The sequence below is a fragment of the Brassica napus genome, chromosome C5 (genome assembly GCF_020379485.1).
Source record: "Brassica napus cultivar Da-Ae chromosome C5, Da-Ae, whole genome shotgun sequence".
NCBI lineage: Eukaryota > Viridiplantae > Streptophyta > Magnoliopsida > Brassicales > Brassicaceae > Brassica > Brassica napus.
In genome coordinates this window covers 2501-19310 of record NC_063448.1, presented here as the reverse complement: position 1 = coordinate 19310, position 16810 = coordinate 2501, and the positions used below count along the sequence as shown (strand labels likewise).

The 16810-nt window shown below is 37.7% G+C and overlaps 5 protein-coding genes across 6 annotated transcripts; 3 read left to right on the top strand and 2 right to left on the bottom strand.

Moving 5' to 3' along the window:
• Positions 1 to 148: 148 nt before the first annotated feature.
• On the bottom strand, positions 149 to 1422 carry LOC106401168 (protein mago nashi homolog). The gene is made up of 3 exons (XM_013841624.3): positions 1113 to 1422; positions 678 to 854; positions 149 to 372 (listed from the first exon to the last, which is right to left on the bottom strand). Exons 1-3 carry the CDS (start codon positions 1320 to 1322, stop codon positions 313 to 315), a joined length of 447 nt encoding a protein of 148 aa, XP_013697078.1. The 5' UTR covers positions 1323 to 1422; the 3' UTR covers positions 149 to 312.
• Positions 1423 to 1470: 48 nt separating this feature from the next.
• On the top strand, positions 1471 to 5270 carry LOC106400825 (dol-P-Man:Man(7)GlcNAc(2)-PP-Dol alpha-1,6-mannosyltransferase). 2 transcript variants are annotated; one of them, XM_048758484.1, is made up of 20 exons: positions 1471 to 1625; positions 1701 to 1786; positions 1872 to 1913; positions 1992 to 2037; positions 2109 to 2195; positions 2327 to 2382; positions 2547 to 2664; positions 2782 to 2840; positions 2941 to 3012; positions 3107 to 3170; positions 3278 to 3381; positions 3600 to 3671; positions 3787 to 3873; positions 3965 to 4032; positions 4133 to 4201; positions 4270 to 4352; positions 4551 to 4650; positions 4737 to 4802; positions 4878 to 4971; positions 5046 to 5270. In XM_048758484.1, exons 1-20 carry the CDS (start codon positions 1583 to 1585, stop codon positions 5121 to 5123), a joined length of 1494 nt encoding a protein of 497 aa, XP_048614441.1. In that variant the 5' UTR covers positions 1471 to 1582; the 3' UTR covers positions 5124 to 5270. The 2 variants fall into 2 exon arrangements, with proteins under 2 accessions (XP_048614441.1, XP_048614442.1); XM_048758485.1 differs by lacking the exon at positions 4133 to 4201.
• A 110-nt stretch (positions 5271 to 5380) lies between these two features.
• Positions 5381 to 7144, top strand: LOC106400824 (pentatricopeptide repeat-containing protein At1g02150). The gene is made up of 2 exons (XM_013841216.3): positions 5381 to 5797; positions 5867 to 7144. The coding sequence occupies exons 1-2, from the start codon at positions 5441 to 5443 to the stop codon at positions 7046 to 7048; spliced, it is 1539 nt and encodes a 512-aa protein (XP_013696670.1). The 5' UTR covers positions 5381 to 5440; the 3' UTR covers positions 7049 to 7144.
• Positions 7127 to 8001, top strand: LOC106400826 (cytochrome c oxidase-assembly factor COX23, mitochondrial). The gene is made up of 3 exons (XM_013841218.3): positions 7127 to 7366; positions 7571 to 7647; positions 7730 to 8001. The coding sequence occupies exons 1-3, from the start codon at positions 7273 to 7275 to the stop codon at positions 7775 to 7777; spliced, it is 219 nt and encodes a 72-aa protein (XP_013696672.1). The 5' UTR covers positions 7127 to 7272; the 3' UTR covers positions 7778 to 8001.
• Positions 8002 to 8421: 420 nt separating this feature from the next.
• Positions 8422 to 9516, bottom strand: BNAC05G00030D. Its single transcript, XM_013839870.3, has 2 exons — positions 9330 to 9516; positions 8422 to 9122 (listed from the first exon to the last, which is right to left on the bottom strand). Exons 1-2 carry the CDS (start codon positions 9406 to 9408, stop codon positions 8533 to 8535), a joined length of 669 nt encoding a protein of 222 aa, XP_013695324.1. The 5' UTR covers positions 9409 to 9516; the 3' UTR covers positions 8422 to 8532.
• Positions 9517 to 16810: the final 7294 nt, after the last annotated feature.

Genomic DNA, 16810 nt, shown 5'->3' with positions numbered 1-16810 from the left:
TTGCATTGACCGATTTTGGGCAAGTCATATAGCTAGCTGGAAGATAAGCATAAGCAACTGATTTCGTCCAGACAAAACTCCATCTTTTAGACTTGCCCAATTTCGTTTTGTTACTATTGAAAATAACAGTACCTGGGAAAAGCTCACCTAATTATAAGTTGTCAAACCATTACCAACGCTTATTTAAGATTCATTGAAACAACAGAACAAGAAACTAGCATGAATCTCAGTAATGTTGATGAGTCAGAAACATTAAAAAAAAAAATACAAACTTCAGCCACATACTCCCAGCAACTCGACTGATTTCTTTCTCTAAATAGGCTTGATCTTGAAGTGCAGCGAGATGAGCGAAAAAACAAGACATTTCAAGTCCTGCGACCATGATTGTTGCAAAAGGAATATGTTAGTTAGACCAAAAAAATTAGCTAGAGATGTATGCTCACATAGAAACATTATAAGTCAGCTGATAAGAGAGCAAACAACATCAGAATAGGCAGGTAAAAGTTTGGTGTTACCAACTACAGGACATATGTTCAAGTTTGACATTGTGAAACAATCACAGAGAGTAGTATAAAACTAATAATATCCGAGTTTAGGGGGGATTTGCTTTGTGGAGAATGGGACACTAAAGTATCCTTGGGTATAAATTCATCATGGTAAAGGAAAAGAGAGGTAACCTGAACAAGATAGTAGAAGATGCGAAGACCTTCAGGATCATCACTGCTCTGGACATCAACAAGAGAACCAATCTTAGATGTAGCGAAGGAGATGTGCTCATTTCCCATAACGATCTCAAGCTCTTGTCTCCCAACACGGTCAGGTTCCGGCCACTTAAAATCATCTTCTTTCATTATCTACACACAAAAATAATCACGAGTAAGGCACACAAAAGATACTGCACACACACATGCAATGACGGAAATTCATATAAAATCATCCATCATTACAAGTTAGCGAAACCCAAGAGAGGAGAAAAGGTTCTAAATCTACACACGTAATAATAAGATCACCAATCAGTTTCAAATCTGTACGCACATAGATACACAAAACCCTAATCGACTTCGAGCGGACAGGAATAGAACCAAATCTGAGGAGAGTTAAGAGAAAAAGACCTCGCACTCGGAGACGATACGCTTGCATTCCTTGAGAACGGCGGGGGTGAGAAACACCTCCTTCCGGATCATCGTATCGTTCTTGTAGTTTGAGTTATTGGCGTATCGGAGCTTACCGTCCGGTCTAAACTCGAACTCCAGGAACTCGTGTCCAAATTTCCCCTTGTGCCCGACATAGTACCTCAGGTAGAACTCGTTTGCTTCTTCCATGCCCTCGATTTCTGGAGAATTAAGACCTCGAGCTCGCTCTCCCGATTTCTCTTCTGAGTTGTGTTCTGCCCCTTTTTTTAGAGGAACCCCCAAAAGAAAGAAAGAGCACCTCTCTACATATATTAATGGGCTTAGATGGCAGCCCAAATACATAAATATGAGCCCACCCATATAAACAAACATTCTGGCCCATTTTAATTTTATCGAAACCGTCTGCCTGATATCGAGAGATCTATACCGAGAAGGAAGTTGCACAGGCGATGCCGACGGATACGAAAATGGCCAAGTTTCTTCAATCCTATGGTAGTTGTTTGTGCATGCTCTTTTCATTTTTTCTAGTTATTAATTGAAACTTTTGAAATTCTGTTTTGGGAGCAGGATATGATCTGATTCTGGGAGCTATAGCTGCAATTTATGTGGTCATGTCACCATATACTAAGGTCGAAGAGAGCTTCAACGTACAGGTACCCTCCTTCTTTTCAATTGCCAAGATCTACTCTCCTTCTTTTTTTTATTTTTTTACTGAGTGGTGAATTTGCATGTGACCAGTCAATGCACGACATTCTTTACCATCGCCATCGTTTGGACTCTGTGAGTGACCTGACCTCTTCTTCTTCTTTACTTGTTTCAATTGTAAGTCACGTTTTACTGAGTGTTTTATTCTGTCAGTATGATCATTTGGAATTCCCCGGTGTTGTCCCTCGAACTTTCATTGGTAAGCACTGTTGTTGCTAATTGTTGGATTCTTTTTATGTTTCGTCAACTCTAATTGATCTCTTCTTTCAGGAGCCTTCATAGTCTCTTTTCTTGCATCACCCGTTGTCTCCTTTATCACCTGGCTTGGCTTCCCAAAGATTTATAGTCTTGTTGCAGGTTTCTCTTCTTCTTCTTTTTTCCCCCCCTTGGATTCTCCCTAATGGAATCGCTAAACACTTATCTTCTTGAATTTTAAGCTACGCACTAAACCAATTCAAATCATTGTGTTTCTTTATTAACTTGTATAGCTCGTTTGGTGCTGGGCTGCATCATATTATCCACACTAAGATTTTTCCGGATTCAGGTATGAAGTTTGTTTGCTAGTTAGTAATTTGCTCTACTGCTTGTTTCCATCCTCTATCTGATTCTTTGCCCCCACCCCACATGTCTTTGGTATTGGAATATCTCAGATGCACCTTGACGATTGTTTTTCTCCTGCACACTGAGCAGAATTTACCTCTTTGGCAGATAAGAAAAAAGTTTGGACCTCAAGTGGAATCTTTCTTTGTACTTCTCACCAGTCTGCAATTTCATTTTCTTTTCTACTGCACTCGTCCTCTACCTAATATTCTAGCTTTGGGATTAGGTAATTACTTCTATTCATCTAACTCCTCTAGTAATGTCCTAGCAATCTTTCCCATGTCCCATTTAGCATAGCTCCCGTTTGCTGCTAATGTTGTGAAATGAAATCTCGGTTGTGCAGTTAATCTGGCATATGGTAATTGGTTAAAGGGAAACTTTTATTCTGCTTTGAGCTTCCTGGTATGTAGTTTTCCTGTTAACATGATTTCCTGATTATAATAATCTTCATGGCCTCCGGAACTTGGATTTTTTTCTGACATGTTTTTCATCTGATAACCAGATTTTTTCCTCTGTAATCTTCAGATGCGATGTGATGTTACTGCTCGGGCCTATCGGTCTTGAGTTTTTATTGGTGAGCTGATGATGAATAGTCTGGTTTCTGAACTTCTATATGTGTACTTTGTTGTTTCCTTCTGATGGGGGTGCTTTACGTTTATCAATGACAGACCAGATCGATCTCCTTCTGGAAAGCACTTAAGTATTGTGTTGGAACCGCTGTAGTGGCTGTAGGTTGGTTAAAGTTCCTCTCCATTCTGTGATCTATTTGCATTTTCCCCCTTAGGACTCTAGTTTCCGAGTCGGGATTTTTGTGGTCATGGAAATTAATCTTAGCACAGGTCTTACTATTTCCGTTGACTCTATCATGTGGAAGAAGTTTGTCTGGCCAGAGTTTGAAGTTTTCTGGTTTAACTCCATTCTGAACCGGAGTTCTGACTGGGGTGTATCCTTCCACAATTTGTTTTTTCTTTTCTTATCATAGATCACTTTATAGCATCTGATCCGCTGCCTGATTAGAGGATTCCCTTCTTTACAATGATAACCATTTAGATTTCCATACACTAGTATACATTTCCAATGCAAAGCTTATTTTGCTAAAATCGTGGCCTTGCCTTTTTGTTAAATTCTATTTTGTTCCTTGACAACTAGTTGCTAAACCAGACACATTCCATTCATTGGTACTTCACCTCGGCACTCCCACGATCTTTACTAGTAGCTTATCCTCTTTCCCTGGTAATTACTTGACCTGCTAACATCTCTCATATTGTCTTATTCCCTTCGAGTTAGGATATCTGATTGTATCTGTAAAATATTTTTTTTTCATTTGTTCTCTTTTTGGATTACGCAGCTTGGTACCGTATTTGACAGGCGGGTTCCATTCCTTATTCTTCCTGTTTTATCCTTTGTTATACTCTACTCTAAACTTCCACACAAGGTATTCAGATTTATTACTTATCTTAGTAGCCCATTAAAGTTTCTTTATTATTTGCTAACAGAGGCTTACCTGTCTTTCTTGATATATGCAGGAACTCCGCTTTATTATTAGTTCAGTGCCAATGCTCAACTTATCAGCTGCAGTTGCTGCCAGCAGAATGTATGAGTTCTATCAGACGTTTGCTAGCTAAGCTTTCAATCATAGCTAGAGCGTTCTTTTATTCAGTCACTCAAGTGCCCTTTTGATACACTTTATACAGCTACAATAACAGGAAGAAAACTATTTGGAAACTGGTGAACATGGTTATGCTAGCATTATTTGTAATCAGGTAGAAATAGTAGGCAGTTATCTTTGCTATGTAAGGGATTTGGTAGCCTACTTAATCCTGTCCTATAGTGCAGGGTGCACGATTGTAACATTCATGGCTTCTTACAACAACTATCCAAGCGGCTATGCTCTTAAGCGCTTGCATCAGATAAGTGAGCGACTTATTCTTTTTGGGGTTTCTTGTTATTTCATCAGCGTTTACTTGGGTATCATCAAACAAGAAAAATATGCTAGCCAGTTTCTGTTTGTCCCACATGCCCCTTTTTATACGTGATCATCCTTTTTGAGGGTTGATATCTTATTTGCCTAGAATATGATTAATGTGACCTGGTGCCTTGCATGTTTCCCAGGCCATCCTGCGAATGTAGTGGGAGAAGAGTGGGTTCACATAGACACTTTTGGTGCTATGAATGGAATATCTCGCTTTTGTGAAGAAGCTTTTCCGTGGAGGTGAGTGGGGTTGATTCTTATAAAGGAAGGGGGTGGTATCTGTTTAGGTATCTATGAGGAGATAAAAGTTTTCTTGTGGAACGCAGATACTCAAAAGAAGAAGAGGTGGGGGTTGAGGAGTTACGAAACAGAAATTTCACGTACCTTGTGAAGTGAGTATTTTCATCGCAAATTCTTAGTCACAGAAGATTGCAGCATCTTATAAAGTTTTGTCATGGTTTGAGCAGCGAGCACCCCTCAGTGGATGGATACAAGTGCTTGTTTTCCGAAGAAGGCTTCGACAGACTCGAACTGCGGCGAGGTTTCCCTCCCATTGTTCTGGTAAACTGGTTGGTTTTTGGGAATATTTAATCAGAATTGGAATGCAATGTTGAGTTAGAAATGTTGAGTTGCAGGTAAAAAGAGCCAAAGTATACGTGCACAGGAATAGGAAGAAGGAAGATCATTTGCATAAGAAATGGCCAGGATGTTAAGAGACATGTCGATGCAGGGGCACAACTTTGTTAACTTATCCCGAGAGAGGAGTTGATGTAACGATATATACTTATAATAATATGTGTGTAATAATAAGATTGATTGAAAACCCTATATGTATGAATGAAAGAATGATTCTCCTCCTAGTAGCGCCCGTCTTTGGGTTATACATTTGGGCCTTTAAGTTGAGTCCAACATCAGTAGTGAGGTGTAATTACCAGATTACCCCTCTTCTTTTCATAGCCAATCGCCTTATCGTCAGACAAGACTCCTAGTGTTAGAAACCCAACGAAAGACTCAGACAGAGAGAGAGATTATGCTGCTTCAGGCGGTACAAAATCGCAATGTTCCGCTGGCCTCCTCCGCCTCCTATTCTCGCCTCCCTCGCTCCAGATCACCCGTCGTGTCCGTAGCTCCACTGAAGATGAGGACGGCAATAATCGTGTGCTCCATCTCCCAGGTCTATGGCTACGGAACGGTGGACTACGAGAGAAGGCCGATTATCCAGTGGAATGCCATCTACAAGAAGATATCTCTCATGGAGAAGCCTGAGCTAGGTGCCGCCTCCGTCTTGAACCAGTGGGAGAAAGGCGGCCGTAAGCTTACCAAGTGGGAGCTCTGTCGGGTCGTCAAGGAGCTTCGCAAGTATAAGCGTCCTAACCAAGCTCTCGAGGTATGAATGAATAACTATAAACCTTATTTATTTATTTATCATTCATGATTCATTCCTTCCCTTAAGAAGGTGTACGACTGGATGAACAAGAGAGGCGAAAGGTTTCGATTGTCTGCAAGTGATGCTGCCATCCAGCTCGACCTTATCGGCAAAGTCCGTGGGATCTCAGACGCCGAAGAGTTCTTCCTCAGTCTCCCTGACAACTTTAAGGACCGCAGAGTCTATGGCTCCCTCCTCAATGCTTATGTGAGGGCCAAGTCGAGAGAAAAAGCTGAAGCCTTGATCGACATTATGAGGCAGAAAGGATACGCCCTTCACCCGCTTCCCTTCAACGTTATGATGACTCTCTACATGAACCTAAGGGAGTACGACAAAGTAGATGCTATGGTCTTCGAGATGAAGCAGAAAGATATTCGTCTCGACATCTACTCCTACAACATCTGGCTCTCCTCCTGCGCCTCTGTTGAGCAAATGGAGCAAGTGTATCAGCAGATGAAATCAGATGTTTCCATCAATCCCAACTGGACCACTTTTAGCACAATGGCCACCATGTACATTAAGATGGGCGAAACCGAGAAAGCTCAAGATGCACTCAGGAAGGTTGAGGCCAGGATTACTGGTCGTAATCGTATCCCATATCACTACCTCTTGAGTTTGTACGGCAGCGTTGGTAACAAGAAAGAGCTGTTCCGGGTGTGGAATGTCTACAAATCTGTTGTACCCAGCATTCCCAATTTGGGATACCATGCTCTCGTCTCCTCCTTGGTGAGGATGGGTGATATTGAAGCTGCCGAGAAGGTATATGAGGAGTGGCTTCCAGTCAAGTCGTCTTATGACCCCAGGATACCAAACCTTCTTATGAATGTCTACGTTAAAAACGACCAACTAGACAAGGCTCAAGGGTTGTTCGACCACATGATCGAAATGGGGGGAAAGCCGAGCCCAGGTACTTGGGAGATTCTAGCCGATGGTCATACCAGAAAGAGGAGTATCACTGAGGCTTTGGCTTGTCTGAAAGAAGCTTTTTCTGCGCAAGGGTCCTGCAATTGGAGGCCTAAGGTGCTGGTGCTGTCAGGCTTCTTCAAGCTCTGTGAAGAGGAGTCGGATGTTATTAGTAAAGAGACGGTTTTGGAATTGTTGAGTCAATCGGGGCACCTTCAAGACAAATCTTACCAAACTCTTATTGATGCTGAAGAAAATGATGCCCGTGAGACCGATGTACTTGTTACGCAACTGCAAGATGATTTGTAATAATAAGATAGATGTAGATCTGGCTGTAAAAGAGGAACCGGGTCCCCTAAATTGCAGTTAGTGAAACATGAATGAATGAATGCTTGCTTGCGTTGACGTTGATCTTTTAGTTTGGGCCGGACTAAAAAGGCCTGCTACCATGCAAAACCTTTTATTTAAAGGCCCATTTGACTGAGAAGATAAAATTCACTTAACGGAGAAAGACACGGGGAGTGAAGGGGGAAATGGCGACGAAAGGCGGGGCGGCGGCGGCGCACCCTAGCGCGGCTCGGATATCTGATTCTCCATGTTACCATCAGTACTCTGCATCTCTGAAATGTGAGTCACGCTCTCGATTGAATCATGTTACTGCACGGAGGATTGTAACTCGTTTTCTCCCAATTATTCAACTTGAATTCTTTTAATTAGTTCTCATCTATTTGAATATTCAATGGTGTGTTGAGGAGTCCCATTGATTAGATTTCAGATTCATGATCTTGATTATCTTATAACGTGGGACAAATTTCATAATGAAACTCTTAGGTCTTGAAGAGTTTGGATCAGACAAGAGTAAATGCCAGGATCATTTTGATGTGTACAAGGAATGCAAAAAGAAAGAGGTTCTTGTGATTTTTCATTCCAACTTCTCTGCTTGTATATATATAAATATCTGATTGGATTTTTTGTATGCTTGTCTATCAGAGGGAAGCTCGACTGGAACGCAATAAGACACGGTCATTGTTCTCCTGAGCGCACAGCACAGTATAGATCCTCAAATGCTTATGATGTCCAAGAAAATAAATGAGTCGTCTAGTTTCCTCTTATTTCATTTGCCTCTGAGAAGTGGTGTTTTGTGTTTTGCATGCTGTTATAAATAATCATTCTCAAGTGAGGGCAGTGTTTGTAAACATTATTTGACTCACCTACATGTTACTTTTAAGGGAGATTATTAGTGATGGACTTATATTACGCTATGTTATTAATGTTGATCTCTGAGAGCAAATCTCGCCTTTGACGTTTCCTTATTGACTCTTGCTCTTGCTCACACGTTCTCGTGATCGGTCTGATTGATTTTTTTTCTGAGAATAATGATGTTCCCGCCATTACCGTTGAGCGTCTACATTTTCCTCACCCTCATGGCAGGAAGAGAGGGCTGTGATATATGGGTTTTCGTACCGTTACTCTCGCCATGAGCTCAAAGAGTGCATGCGACACCCTTCTCATTATCAAGTTCAAATTACCCCAGATTGCATTATCATGCTCACCGGTATCTCTATTTATCCCCTGAAACTCTACTCCGCTCTTGCTGCTTGCGAACTCCATATATATCCTTGAAACTTTCATTCCTATAATAGGAGTCCTATCTAAAAACTTGTTTGATTAGCTTCCTCTTCTGTTCAAAAAACGCATTCCAATATATCATTTCAGCTACAACAGGTAACTGACTTGTCTTTCATTATTTGGGTCAAAGAAACTACACGGTGATGGCTATGATGAATCAACACTTAAAGAAAGGACACCCACAGTGTATTAATAGACAAAAGAATGCACAGAAAGCTGTTGAGAAGACGCATACAAATCATGTGCGCATTGCTACAAGAAAAAGCACTTCCGCTGTAGCAGCCTTTTCTTTGTTTGATTCCCCGGCCATTGGCTTCCAGAGAAAAGGAAGAGTTTGTCCCACCATCACTAAACAGAATGCACCAAAAGTAGGTACCTTTATGCAACCTAGCCATTCCAACTCCAACCTCAGTGTGCGACCTGTTTCTGAGCACCAACAAGGATTTGTTATCTCTGAAGAGAATGTCTGAGAAGGAGGCTTCTGGCGTCGCATAGTGGGTGCCGCAGCCGAGAACGTGGCCTGTTATGGTACCAAAAGTGGGAAGTTCTACACCACAGTTGGGGGCAAAAACCTGAGTGAAGTCGTCTTCAGGGGGTTCGCAGGTCAAAGTGTTGTTGACATTGCAATTACCCTCGCAGAGCTCAGCATACTGGAGGGCTATGCAGCCAAGGCCAGGGCTCTCATGTAGTTTGCCAAGTTTCCAGGCTGTTCTATTCTGGTTCAAGACGTTCACCATTTCACTAGCCGGGTTTCCTGCAACCATTCTGACACTTAATCCTCCATAAGACTTACTATATATTATGTTCTTTAACGGATTTAATTTAGGTATGGAATCAACATAATAATCGTCTATCCTACAATCTGATTATGACAAGAAAAAACCAGCCTAAGGGTGAAAGACAAATCCGAGTCTAGCTAGGAATCGGCATATGTTATGAGGAGATAAAAGGAACCACGTACCGTGACTTTTGGAGCTAGCCAGAAATGAGAGTGAGAGCAGCAGTAAGAACGACATCAAAGAGCTGTTTTCCTTCTTCATTTCTGGAAACCTACCTCTTATTGTCCTCTCCTCTGGTACGAATCCCTCTACGGATTTTCGGGTGAAAGAGAATCCAAGAAAAGGAATGATGGAAATGGTGGTCCCTACTTATTGTTTTTTGAAATAAGAAAAGCAAAAGCAAAAGGGATTTTAAATATTGGGCTTTGATGTTGGGCTCATTTCTCAGAAAGCATGCTCGTTTGATATGGTAGCTAACTCAAACTGTGCTGTGGATTCAGGGCCTGTCCTGGACAAAGCATAACGAAACATTGGCCTTAGGCCCCCAAAAATTTTGGAAAAAATTACATAGAAAAAAGTCCCCAAAATTTTTTTTTAGGCCCCCAAATTTACCAAAAAATTTTTTTTAGCTGTAATTTTTAAAAAACCGCCTACAGCCCCCTAAATCTCGGAGCCGGCCCTGTGTGGATTTTAACTTTTGCACTGTGGTTGATGGGAAGATGATAAACTATTCTTTCTTTCTCTTGTATCCAAGAAAGTTTAGTTATTTTGACAAGGTCTTCTTGTTTGCATTTATTTCAGTGTTTATTTATTGTTATATTTGGAGACAGGACAATCCATTGAAGCTGAAGTGGGGATGCTTAGCAGACAGAAGTCAGCATCTAATGACGGAGAAGATGGTGCCTTGCAGAGGTTTGATTGCAAGGTAGATCTCAGAATTAGTTTGGAGTATAAGTTACCTTGTATGTACAACTAACAACACCAAAGAACATATATGGAAAAACTCAATATTTTAGTATGAATTTGTATATACATAGATTCGAAAAAAATACAAAAGTACGACAATAGTGTTTTAATATCATAGCTGCATCCTGCACTTTCACGATACTAGGTCAAAGAAGTTTGGAACTTTTGTTAATTCTATTTCTCTAGAAATAGCGATTTTATAGTGGTTAGTCCACTCATTCAGGGAGTATATGAAATTTTACTAAATTAATTAATAAAATTTTGAAAGATGTTCATCTACATGAAAATGAGTTTAACATATATTAATACAAATCAATATAGAAGATTTGCCGAAAAACTCAAATGTATATTAAACTCAATATTAACACATAGATTTTGAAAAAAATTCAAAAAATATGACAATATTGTTTTAATGCATAGTTGCATCCTGAACTAACATATGATGAAAGTTAAAGAGGTTTAGAACCTTTGTTGTCTCCGTTTCTCTCGAGAATATTGATTTTATAGTGGTTAGTCCATCAATTTAGGAAGTATTATGAAGTTTTACTAAATGAATTGATAAAAAATTAAAAAGAAGATCATGTACCATGAAAGAGAGTTTAATATACATTTAAGAAATATAGAAAGTGTTTAGAAATTTTAAAACAACACTAAAGATCATAGGTTTCAGTATATAAAGCATTTATCAAAAAAATTCAATATTTTCGTAGGGGTTAACAAATAGATTTTGAGAAAAATTCAAAATTATGACAATATTGTTTTAATGCATAGTTGCATCCTGCACTAACATATGATGAAAGTCAAAGAGGTTTGGAACCTTTGTTGTCTCCATTTCTATAGAGAATATCGATTTTATAGTGGTTAGTCCACCAATTTAGAGAGTATTATGAAGTTTTACTAAATTAATTGATAAAATATTAAAACGATGCCCATGTACGATGAAAGAGAGTTTAATATACATTAGTACAAATATAAAATATGTTTATAAATTTTAAAACAACACTAAAGATCATAGGCTTCAGTATATAGAACATTTGCCGAAAAACTCAATATTTTTGTGCGGGTTAACAAATAGATTTTGAGAAAAAATAAAAAATATGACAATATTGTTTTAATGCATATTTACATCATGCCTAACATATGATGAAAGTCAAAGAGGTTTGGAACCTTTGTTGGCTCTGTTTCTCTAGAGAATAGCGATTTTATAGTGGTTAGTCCACCAATTTAGGAATTATTATGAGGTTTTACTAAATTAATTGATAAAAAATTAAAACGATGCTTATGTATCATGAAAGAGAGTTTAATAAACATTAATAAAAATATAGAATGAGTTAAAAAATTTTAAAACAACACTAAAGATCATAAGCTTTAGTATACAGACCATTTACATAAAAACTCAATATTTTTCGTAGGGGTTAACACGTAGATTTTAAGAAAAATTCAAAAAATATGACAATATTGTTTTAATGCATAATTGCATCATGCACTAACATATGATGAAGGTCAAACAGGTTTGAAACCTTTATTGTCTTCGTTTCACTAGAGAATAGCGATTTTAAAGTGGTTTGTCCACCAATTTAGGGAGTATTATGAAGTTTTACTAAATTAATTATTCAAAAATTAAAAAGATGCCCATGCACGATGAAAGATGGTTTAATATACATGAACACAAATGTATAATATGTTTAGAAATTTTAAAACAACACTAAAGATCATATGCTTCAGTATATAGAGGATTTACCGAAAAACTCAATATTTTCGTAGGGGTTAACACACAGATTTTGGGAAAAATTAAAAAAATATGACAATATTATTTTAATGCATAGTTGCATCATGCACTAACACATGATGAAAGTCAAATAGGTTTAGAACCTTTGTTGTCTCCGTTTCTCTATAGAATAACGATTTTATAGTGGTTAGTCCACCAATTTAGGGAGTATTATGAAGTTTTAATAAATTAATTGATCAAAAATTAAAATGATGTCCACGTACGATGAAATAGAGTTTAATATACATTAACACAAATGTAGAATGTGTTTAGAAATTTTAAAATAACACTAAAGATCTTATATAGAAGTTTTACCGAAAACTCAATATTTTTGAAGGGGTTAACACTTAGATTTTGAGAAAAATTCAAAAATATGACAATACTGTTTTAATGCATAGTTACATCATGCACTAACATATGATATGATGAAGGTCAAATAGGTTTGAAACCTTTGTTGTCTCCGTTGCTCTAGAGAATATAACGATTTTATAGTGGTTAGTCCACTAATTTAGGGAGTATTATGAAGTTTTACTAAATTAATTGATTAAAAATTAAAACGAGGCTCATGTACCCTGAAAGAGAGTTCAATATACATTAATACAAATATAGAATGTGTTTAAATTTTTTAAAACAACACTAAAGATCATAGACTTAAGTATATAGAGAATTTACCGAAAACTCAATATTTTCGAAGGGGTTAACACATAGGTTTTGAGAAAAAATTGAAAATATGACAATACTGTTTTAATGCATATTTGCATCTTGCAGTAACATATGATGAAGGTCAAACATGTTTGGAACCTTTGTTGTCTCCGTTTCTTTTGAGAATAACGATTTTATAGTGGTTAATGCACCAATTTATGGAGTATTATGAAGTTTTACTAAATTAATTGGTAAAAAATTAAAAAGATTCCCATGTACCATGAAAGAAAGTTTAATATACATTAATACAAATGTAGAATGTGTTTAGAAATTTTAAATCAACACTAAAGATCATAAGCTTCAGTATATAGAGCATTTACCGAAAAACTCAATATTTTTGTAGGGGTTAACACATAGATTTTGAGAAAAATTCAAAAATAAGACAATACTCTTTTAATGCATAGTTGCATCATGTACTAACATATGATGAAGGTCAAAGAAGTTTGGAACCTTTGTTGTCTCCGTTTCTCTAGAGAATACGATTTTATGGTGGTTAATCCACCAAATAGGGAGTATTATGAAATTTTACTAAATTAATTGATAAAAAATTAAAACGAGATCCATGTACCCTGAAAGAGAGTTTAATATACATTAATACAAATGTAGAATGTGTTTAGAAATTTAAAAACAACACTAAAGATCATAGACTTCAGTATATCGAGCATTTACCGAAAAACTCAATGTTTTCGTAGTTAACACATAGATTTTGAGAAAAAATCAAAAAAAAATGACAATACTGTTTTATGCATAATTGTATCATGTACTAACATATGAGGATGATCAAAGAGATTTGAAACCTTTGTTGTTTTCATTTCTCTAGGGAATAACAATTTATATTTGCAAGTCCACTGATTTAGGGAGTATATGAAGTTTTACTAAATTAATTGATAAAAAAGTAGAACGATGCTCATGTACTATGAAAGAGAGTTTAACATACATTAATAAAAATGTAAAATATGGTTAGAAATTTTAAAACAACACTAAAGAGTATAAGCTTCAGTATATAGAGCATTTAACGTAAAACTCGATATTTTCGTAAAGATTAACCCACAAATTTTGAAAAAAATTAAAAGAAATGAAAATTATGTTTTAATGCATAGTTACATTGTGTGCCGACATATGATGGCGGTCAAAGAGTTATGAAACTTTTGTTGTCTCTGATAGTGGAGTTACAAGGACTAAGAAGCACATGCGGAAGTCAGGGTACACGAGTGGGGAAAGCGGGGGAGAGAGCAGTAGTGATCAAGCTTATAGTGGATTTGAAGTAAGGGGTCGTAGATGGATCACAAAAGATTAACTTAAAACATTCAAGGAGATTATCATAAACATCGGAGATTGATGAGACCACAGGGTTTTGTTTCTCCTCAACGTGCACGGGTTTTTGCAGGTCACCGAGAAGCCGTTAAGTATTGAATATATTTGTGTACAGATTTGAAGATACATAACGTAAATGAGGCATGATTTCTTGTAAAAATGGACCTTCATGTTGGCTTTGTCTCTCTAACAAAATGATGACATGATAGTTATTCCAAACCAAGTAACTGCAGGTTTTATACTTTTCTATTTGTAAGATGGTGCATAGAACAATGTCGCCAACAGGATTGACCATGCCATATCAAAAACCTCTAAAAAAACAAAAAATCTAGCATGAAGCAAACTAGATTGACCTGGTATATAATGTCCACCCTGCCTGTTTTCTTAGCTGCAAAGATGCATCACGATAACCGCAGTGAAGAGATTCACATACGCTATCTAGCAGTGGTGATTTCGAGTTGTAACCCAAACAAAAAAAAGAGATCAATAACTAAAGCTGCAAGGTGACAAATCTACTTAGGCACTAGATAAACCTTAACACCAAAACTGCATATGCTTTCAAAGGGAACCACAAGCGTCTCTTAGCTTGGTTTCCTCAAATAGCTGTCTTCCAGTAATCCCGAGCAAGAGAAGAAAAATGTATCCAAACAAATACATAATTGGGTTTCAGTAAGTGTACACTCATGAAAAATAGTGATGAAAGCAATGTATGTTCCACATGAACGGTAAATAGACATAAAATTTTGCCCAATCGCAATTCGTAAGCCGATAATAAGATAGTAGATAGAAAATAGTTACGATTAACAACAGCGAACAATAATAAGAATCTGACAGAGGTCACGGAATGTGAAATTTTTAGTTAACAGCATGAAAAGCTACTCTTAGAGCTTACCATCACCATGTAAACGTAATGGCAACATAAACTAAATTTTATCTTGTTAGGTTGTTACATTCTTTTGAATGAAGACAATAACTTGGAACGTACAGAAAGAGAAGCGTACCTAACTGACATATATATTCTCTGCTCACAGAGCCTTCCCGCTTTAAGTAGAGAAGAGCAAAATGAACTTCATTTACTGTCTTGTTCTTCCTGCAAAAACATTGACTTTACCCTTTAGAATCAGAAAAGACTGCATCAAACTGGAAATGCATTGACTTTACCTGTTGCCTTTGTTCGAGCTCGGCTTCAAGAGCTTGGTTTTTCTCCTCAAGTTTTTTTTGGTAATACTGGGCCACACAAACCCCACAAGAAAAGGTCAATCAGTAAACAGAAAAAATAGACTTTATATGAGTGCTGCCCATGTTTAATGCGAATTTTTATTCGTAACAGAGATGTGAAGCCAGGTAGGTGAAAGATTTACTTACCTCTTTGCGCTTCTCAGTACCCTGGGCACTCGTAAACGTTGGACCACTTCCATGAGTCACTCCGGAGTCCGGACTTAGCCATCCTCAATGAAGTTGCCACTCTATGAGTATACGGAGGTACGAACAATATAGATGGCAAGAGACAAGAGGAGTCGAGGAAGAAACCCTTCTCCGCAACCTCCCTAAAGACCTCAGAAGAGATATTAAGCGCCATCTTTGCCTTAATCTCTTGAAGAAAGTAAGTAACAAAGATCTTCATTAAATCAAATATCAAGTCGAAATCCAACTAGAGATAATGGATGAGCAATTGCGATAGGCTAAAACCGGTCCTCTACACAGACAAGAGCTACGTGATCCGTGAAAGAGATCCTGTTGGGGAAATGCTGTTTGTTACGAGAGGAAATCTTATAAGTGCCACCACCAATGGAGGACGAACAGGGTTCCTCGGTGTCGTGCATCTCAAGGCAAGTGATTTATGTGGAGATCATCTTCAAACGTGAGCTTTAGATCCTCAATCTTCATCGCATTTTCAAGGACAGTTCATATGTCCTATGCATATTTGGTTGACACGTGTACAGCCCAACTCTAACGGTAAAAAATATTGTCACATGGGGCCACCTGGATTCAAGATGACAAATATTTGATCACCGACTTTGTTTAATTTTTTTTCAAATATCAACCGTTGAGATCACATCTTCCACGAATCGATATAATGCCTTCTTCTTCTATGATAAAAGCGCAGGTGATCCAATGACTAAACACCTCGCTCGATTCTAAAGAAAATTCGCAAGGTTCGATTTCCATGTACGATGACGAACAAGTTCTCTGTTTCTGTAATCGAAAGTTTCGTCCTTTAACAGATCTTTCTTTCCTCGTTAGGGTTCCCTTCCGTCTGTTCTCTCGATAAGGTAATGATGCTTACTTGGTCTTATGAGTTTCGCATACTCTGTTCTGGGTTTTGGAATTTACTCTCTGTTGTTTGTTTCTGAATCTGATTTAATCATAGATTTATCTTTCTACTAGTATTCACGTGCTTGATTTCTCTGAAGAATGATAATTCGTGAGATTTCCTTTAACCTATAATCGTTCAAACTTGTGTACATTGTTTCCTGCTTCAGTTTCCAGATTCGTAGAAATTGCCTTTACTTAAATAAAAGTTGTTCGTTCAGATTAGTGTGTGTCCTTTTTTATTACGTATGCGTATGTAAATTACAGTTGTTTTAGGGTTTTCGTGTACCTATATATACTCGGTAATCTCCCTAAACTCAAACTGAATTTCAAATAAAGAGCATTACTTTTTTTGCTCTGTTTCAGGTTATGTAATCAAAAACACCGTGGTGTTACCAACTCGATGAAATATTCGACCTCTCCACATCCCATCCGCCGGAGAGCTTCTATGGTGAACTTCAACGGCTACGTCAAAGAGTATGAGTCTTCAGTTATTTGTTTTAGTTTGCTTTGGAATCTTTACATAATCTGAGATTGCTAAAACTCGAGTGTTGTTTCTTGTTTTTCAGGTTTGAACTTCCCCCAGATAATAGTGGAAAT

Excerpts from the sequence above, each read along its gene's own strand:
- LOC106401168 (XM_013841624.3), bottom strand. The coding sequence starts at position 1,322 with ATGGAAGAAGCAAACGAGTTCTACCTGAGGTACTATGTCGGGCACAAG. Across the intron at positions 855-1,112 it reads GTATCGTCTCCGAGTGCGAG|ATAATGAAAGAAGATGATTT; the intron begins GTCTTTTTCTCT and ends TTTTGTGTGTAG. Across the intron at positions 373-677 it reads TCTTCTACTATCTTGTTCAG|GACTTGAAATGTCTTGTTTT; the intron begins GTTACCTCTCTT and ends TCATGGTCGCAG.
- LOC106400825 (XM_048758484.1), top strand. The coding sequence starts at position 1,583 with ATGCCGACGGATACGAAAATGGCCAAGTTTCTTCAATCCTATG. Across the intron at positions 3,171-3,277 it reads AACCGCTGTAGTGGCTGTAG|GTCTTACTATTTCCGTTGAC; the intron begins GTTGGTTAAAGT and ends ATCTTAGCACAG. Across the intron at positions 3,874-3,964 it reads ACTCTAAACTTCCACACAAG|GAACTCCGCTTTATTATTAG; the intron begins GTATTCAGATTT and ends TGATATATGCAG.
- LOC106400824 (XM_013841216.3), top strand. The coding sequence starts at position 5,441 with ATGCTGCTTCAGGCGGTACAAAATCGCAATGTTCCGCTGGCCTCCTCC. Across the intron at positions 5,798-5,866 it reads GTCCTAACCAAGCTCTCGAG|GTGTACGACTGGATGAACAA; the intron begins GTATGAATGAAT and ends TCCCTTAAGAAG.
- LOC106400826 (XM_013841218.3), top strand. The coding sequence starts at position 7,273 with ATGGCGACGAAAGGCGGGGCGGCGGCGGCGCACCCTAGCGCGGCTCGG. Across the intron at positions 7,367-7,570 it reads GTACTCTGCATCTCTGAAAT|GTCTTGAAGAGTTTGGATCA; the intron begins GTGAGTCACGCT and ends TGAAACTCTTAG. Across the intron at positions 7,648-7,729 it reads AGGAATGCAAAAAGAAAGAG|AGGGAAGCTCGACTGGAACG; the intron begins GTTCTTGTGATT and ends CTTGTCTATCAG.
- BNAC05G00030D (XM_013839870.3), bottom strand. The coding sequence starts at position 9,408 with ATGAAGAAGGAAAACAGCTCTTTGATGTCGTTCTTACTGCTGCTCTCA. Across the intron at positions 9,123-9,329 it reads GGCTAGCTCCAAAAGTCACG|GAAACCCGGCTAGTGAAATG; the intron begins GTACGTGGTTCC and ends GAATGGTTGCAG.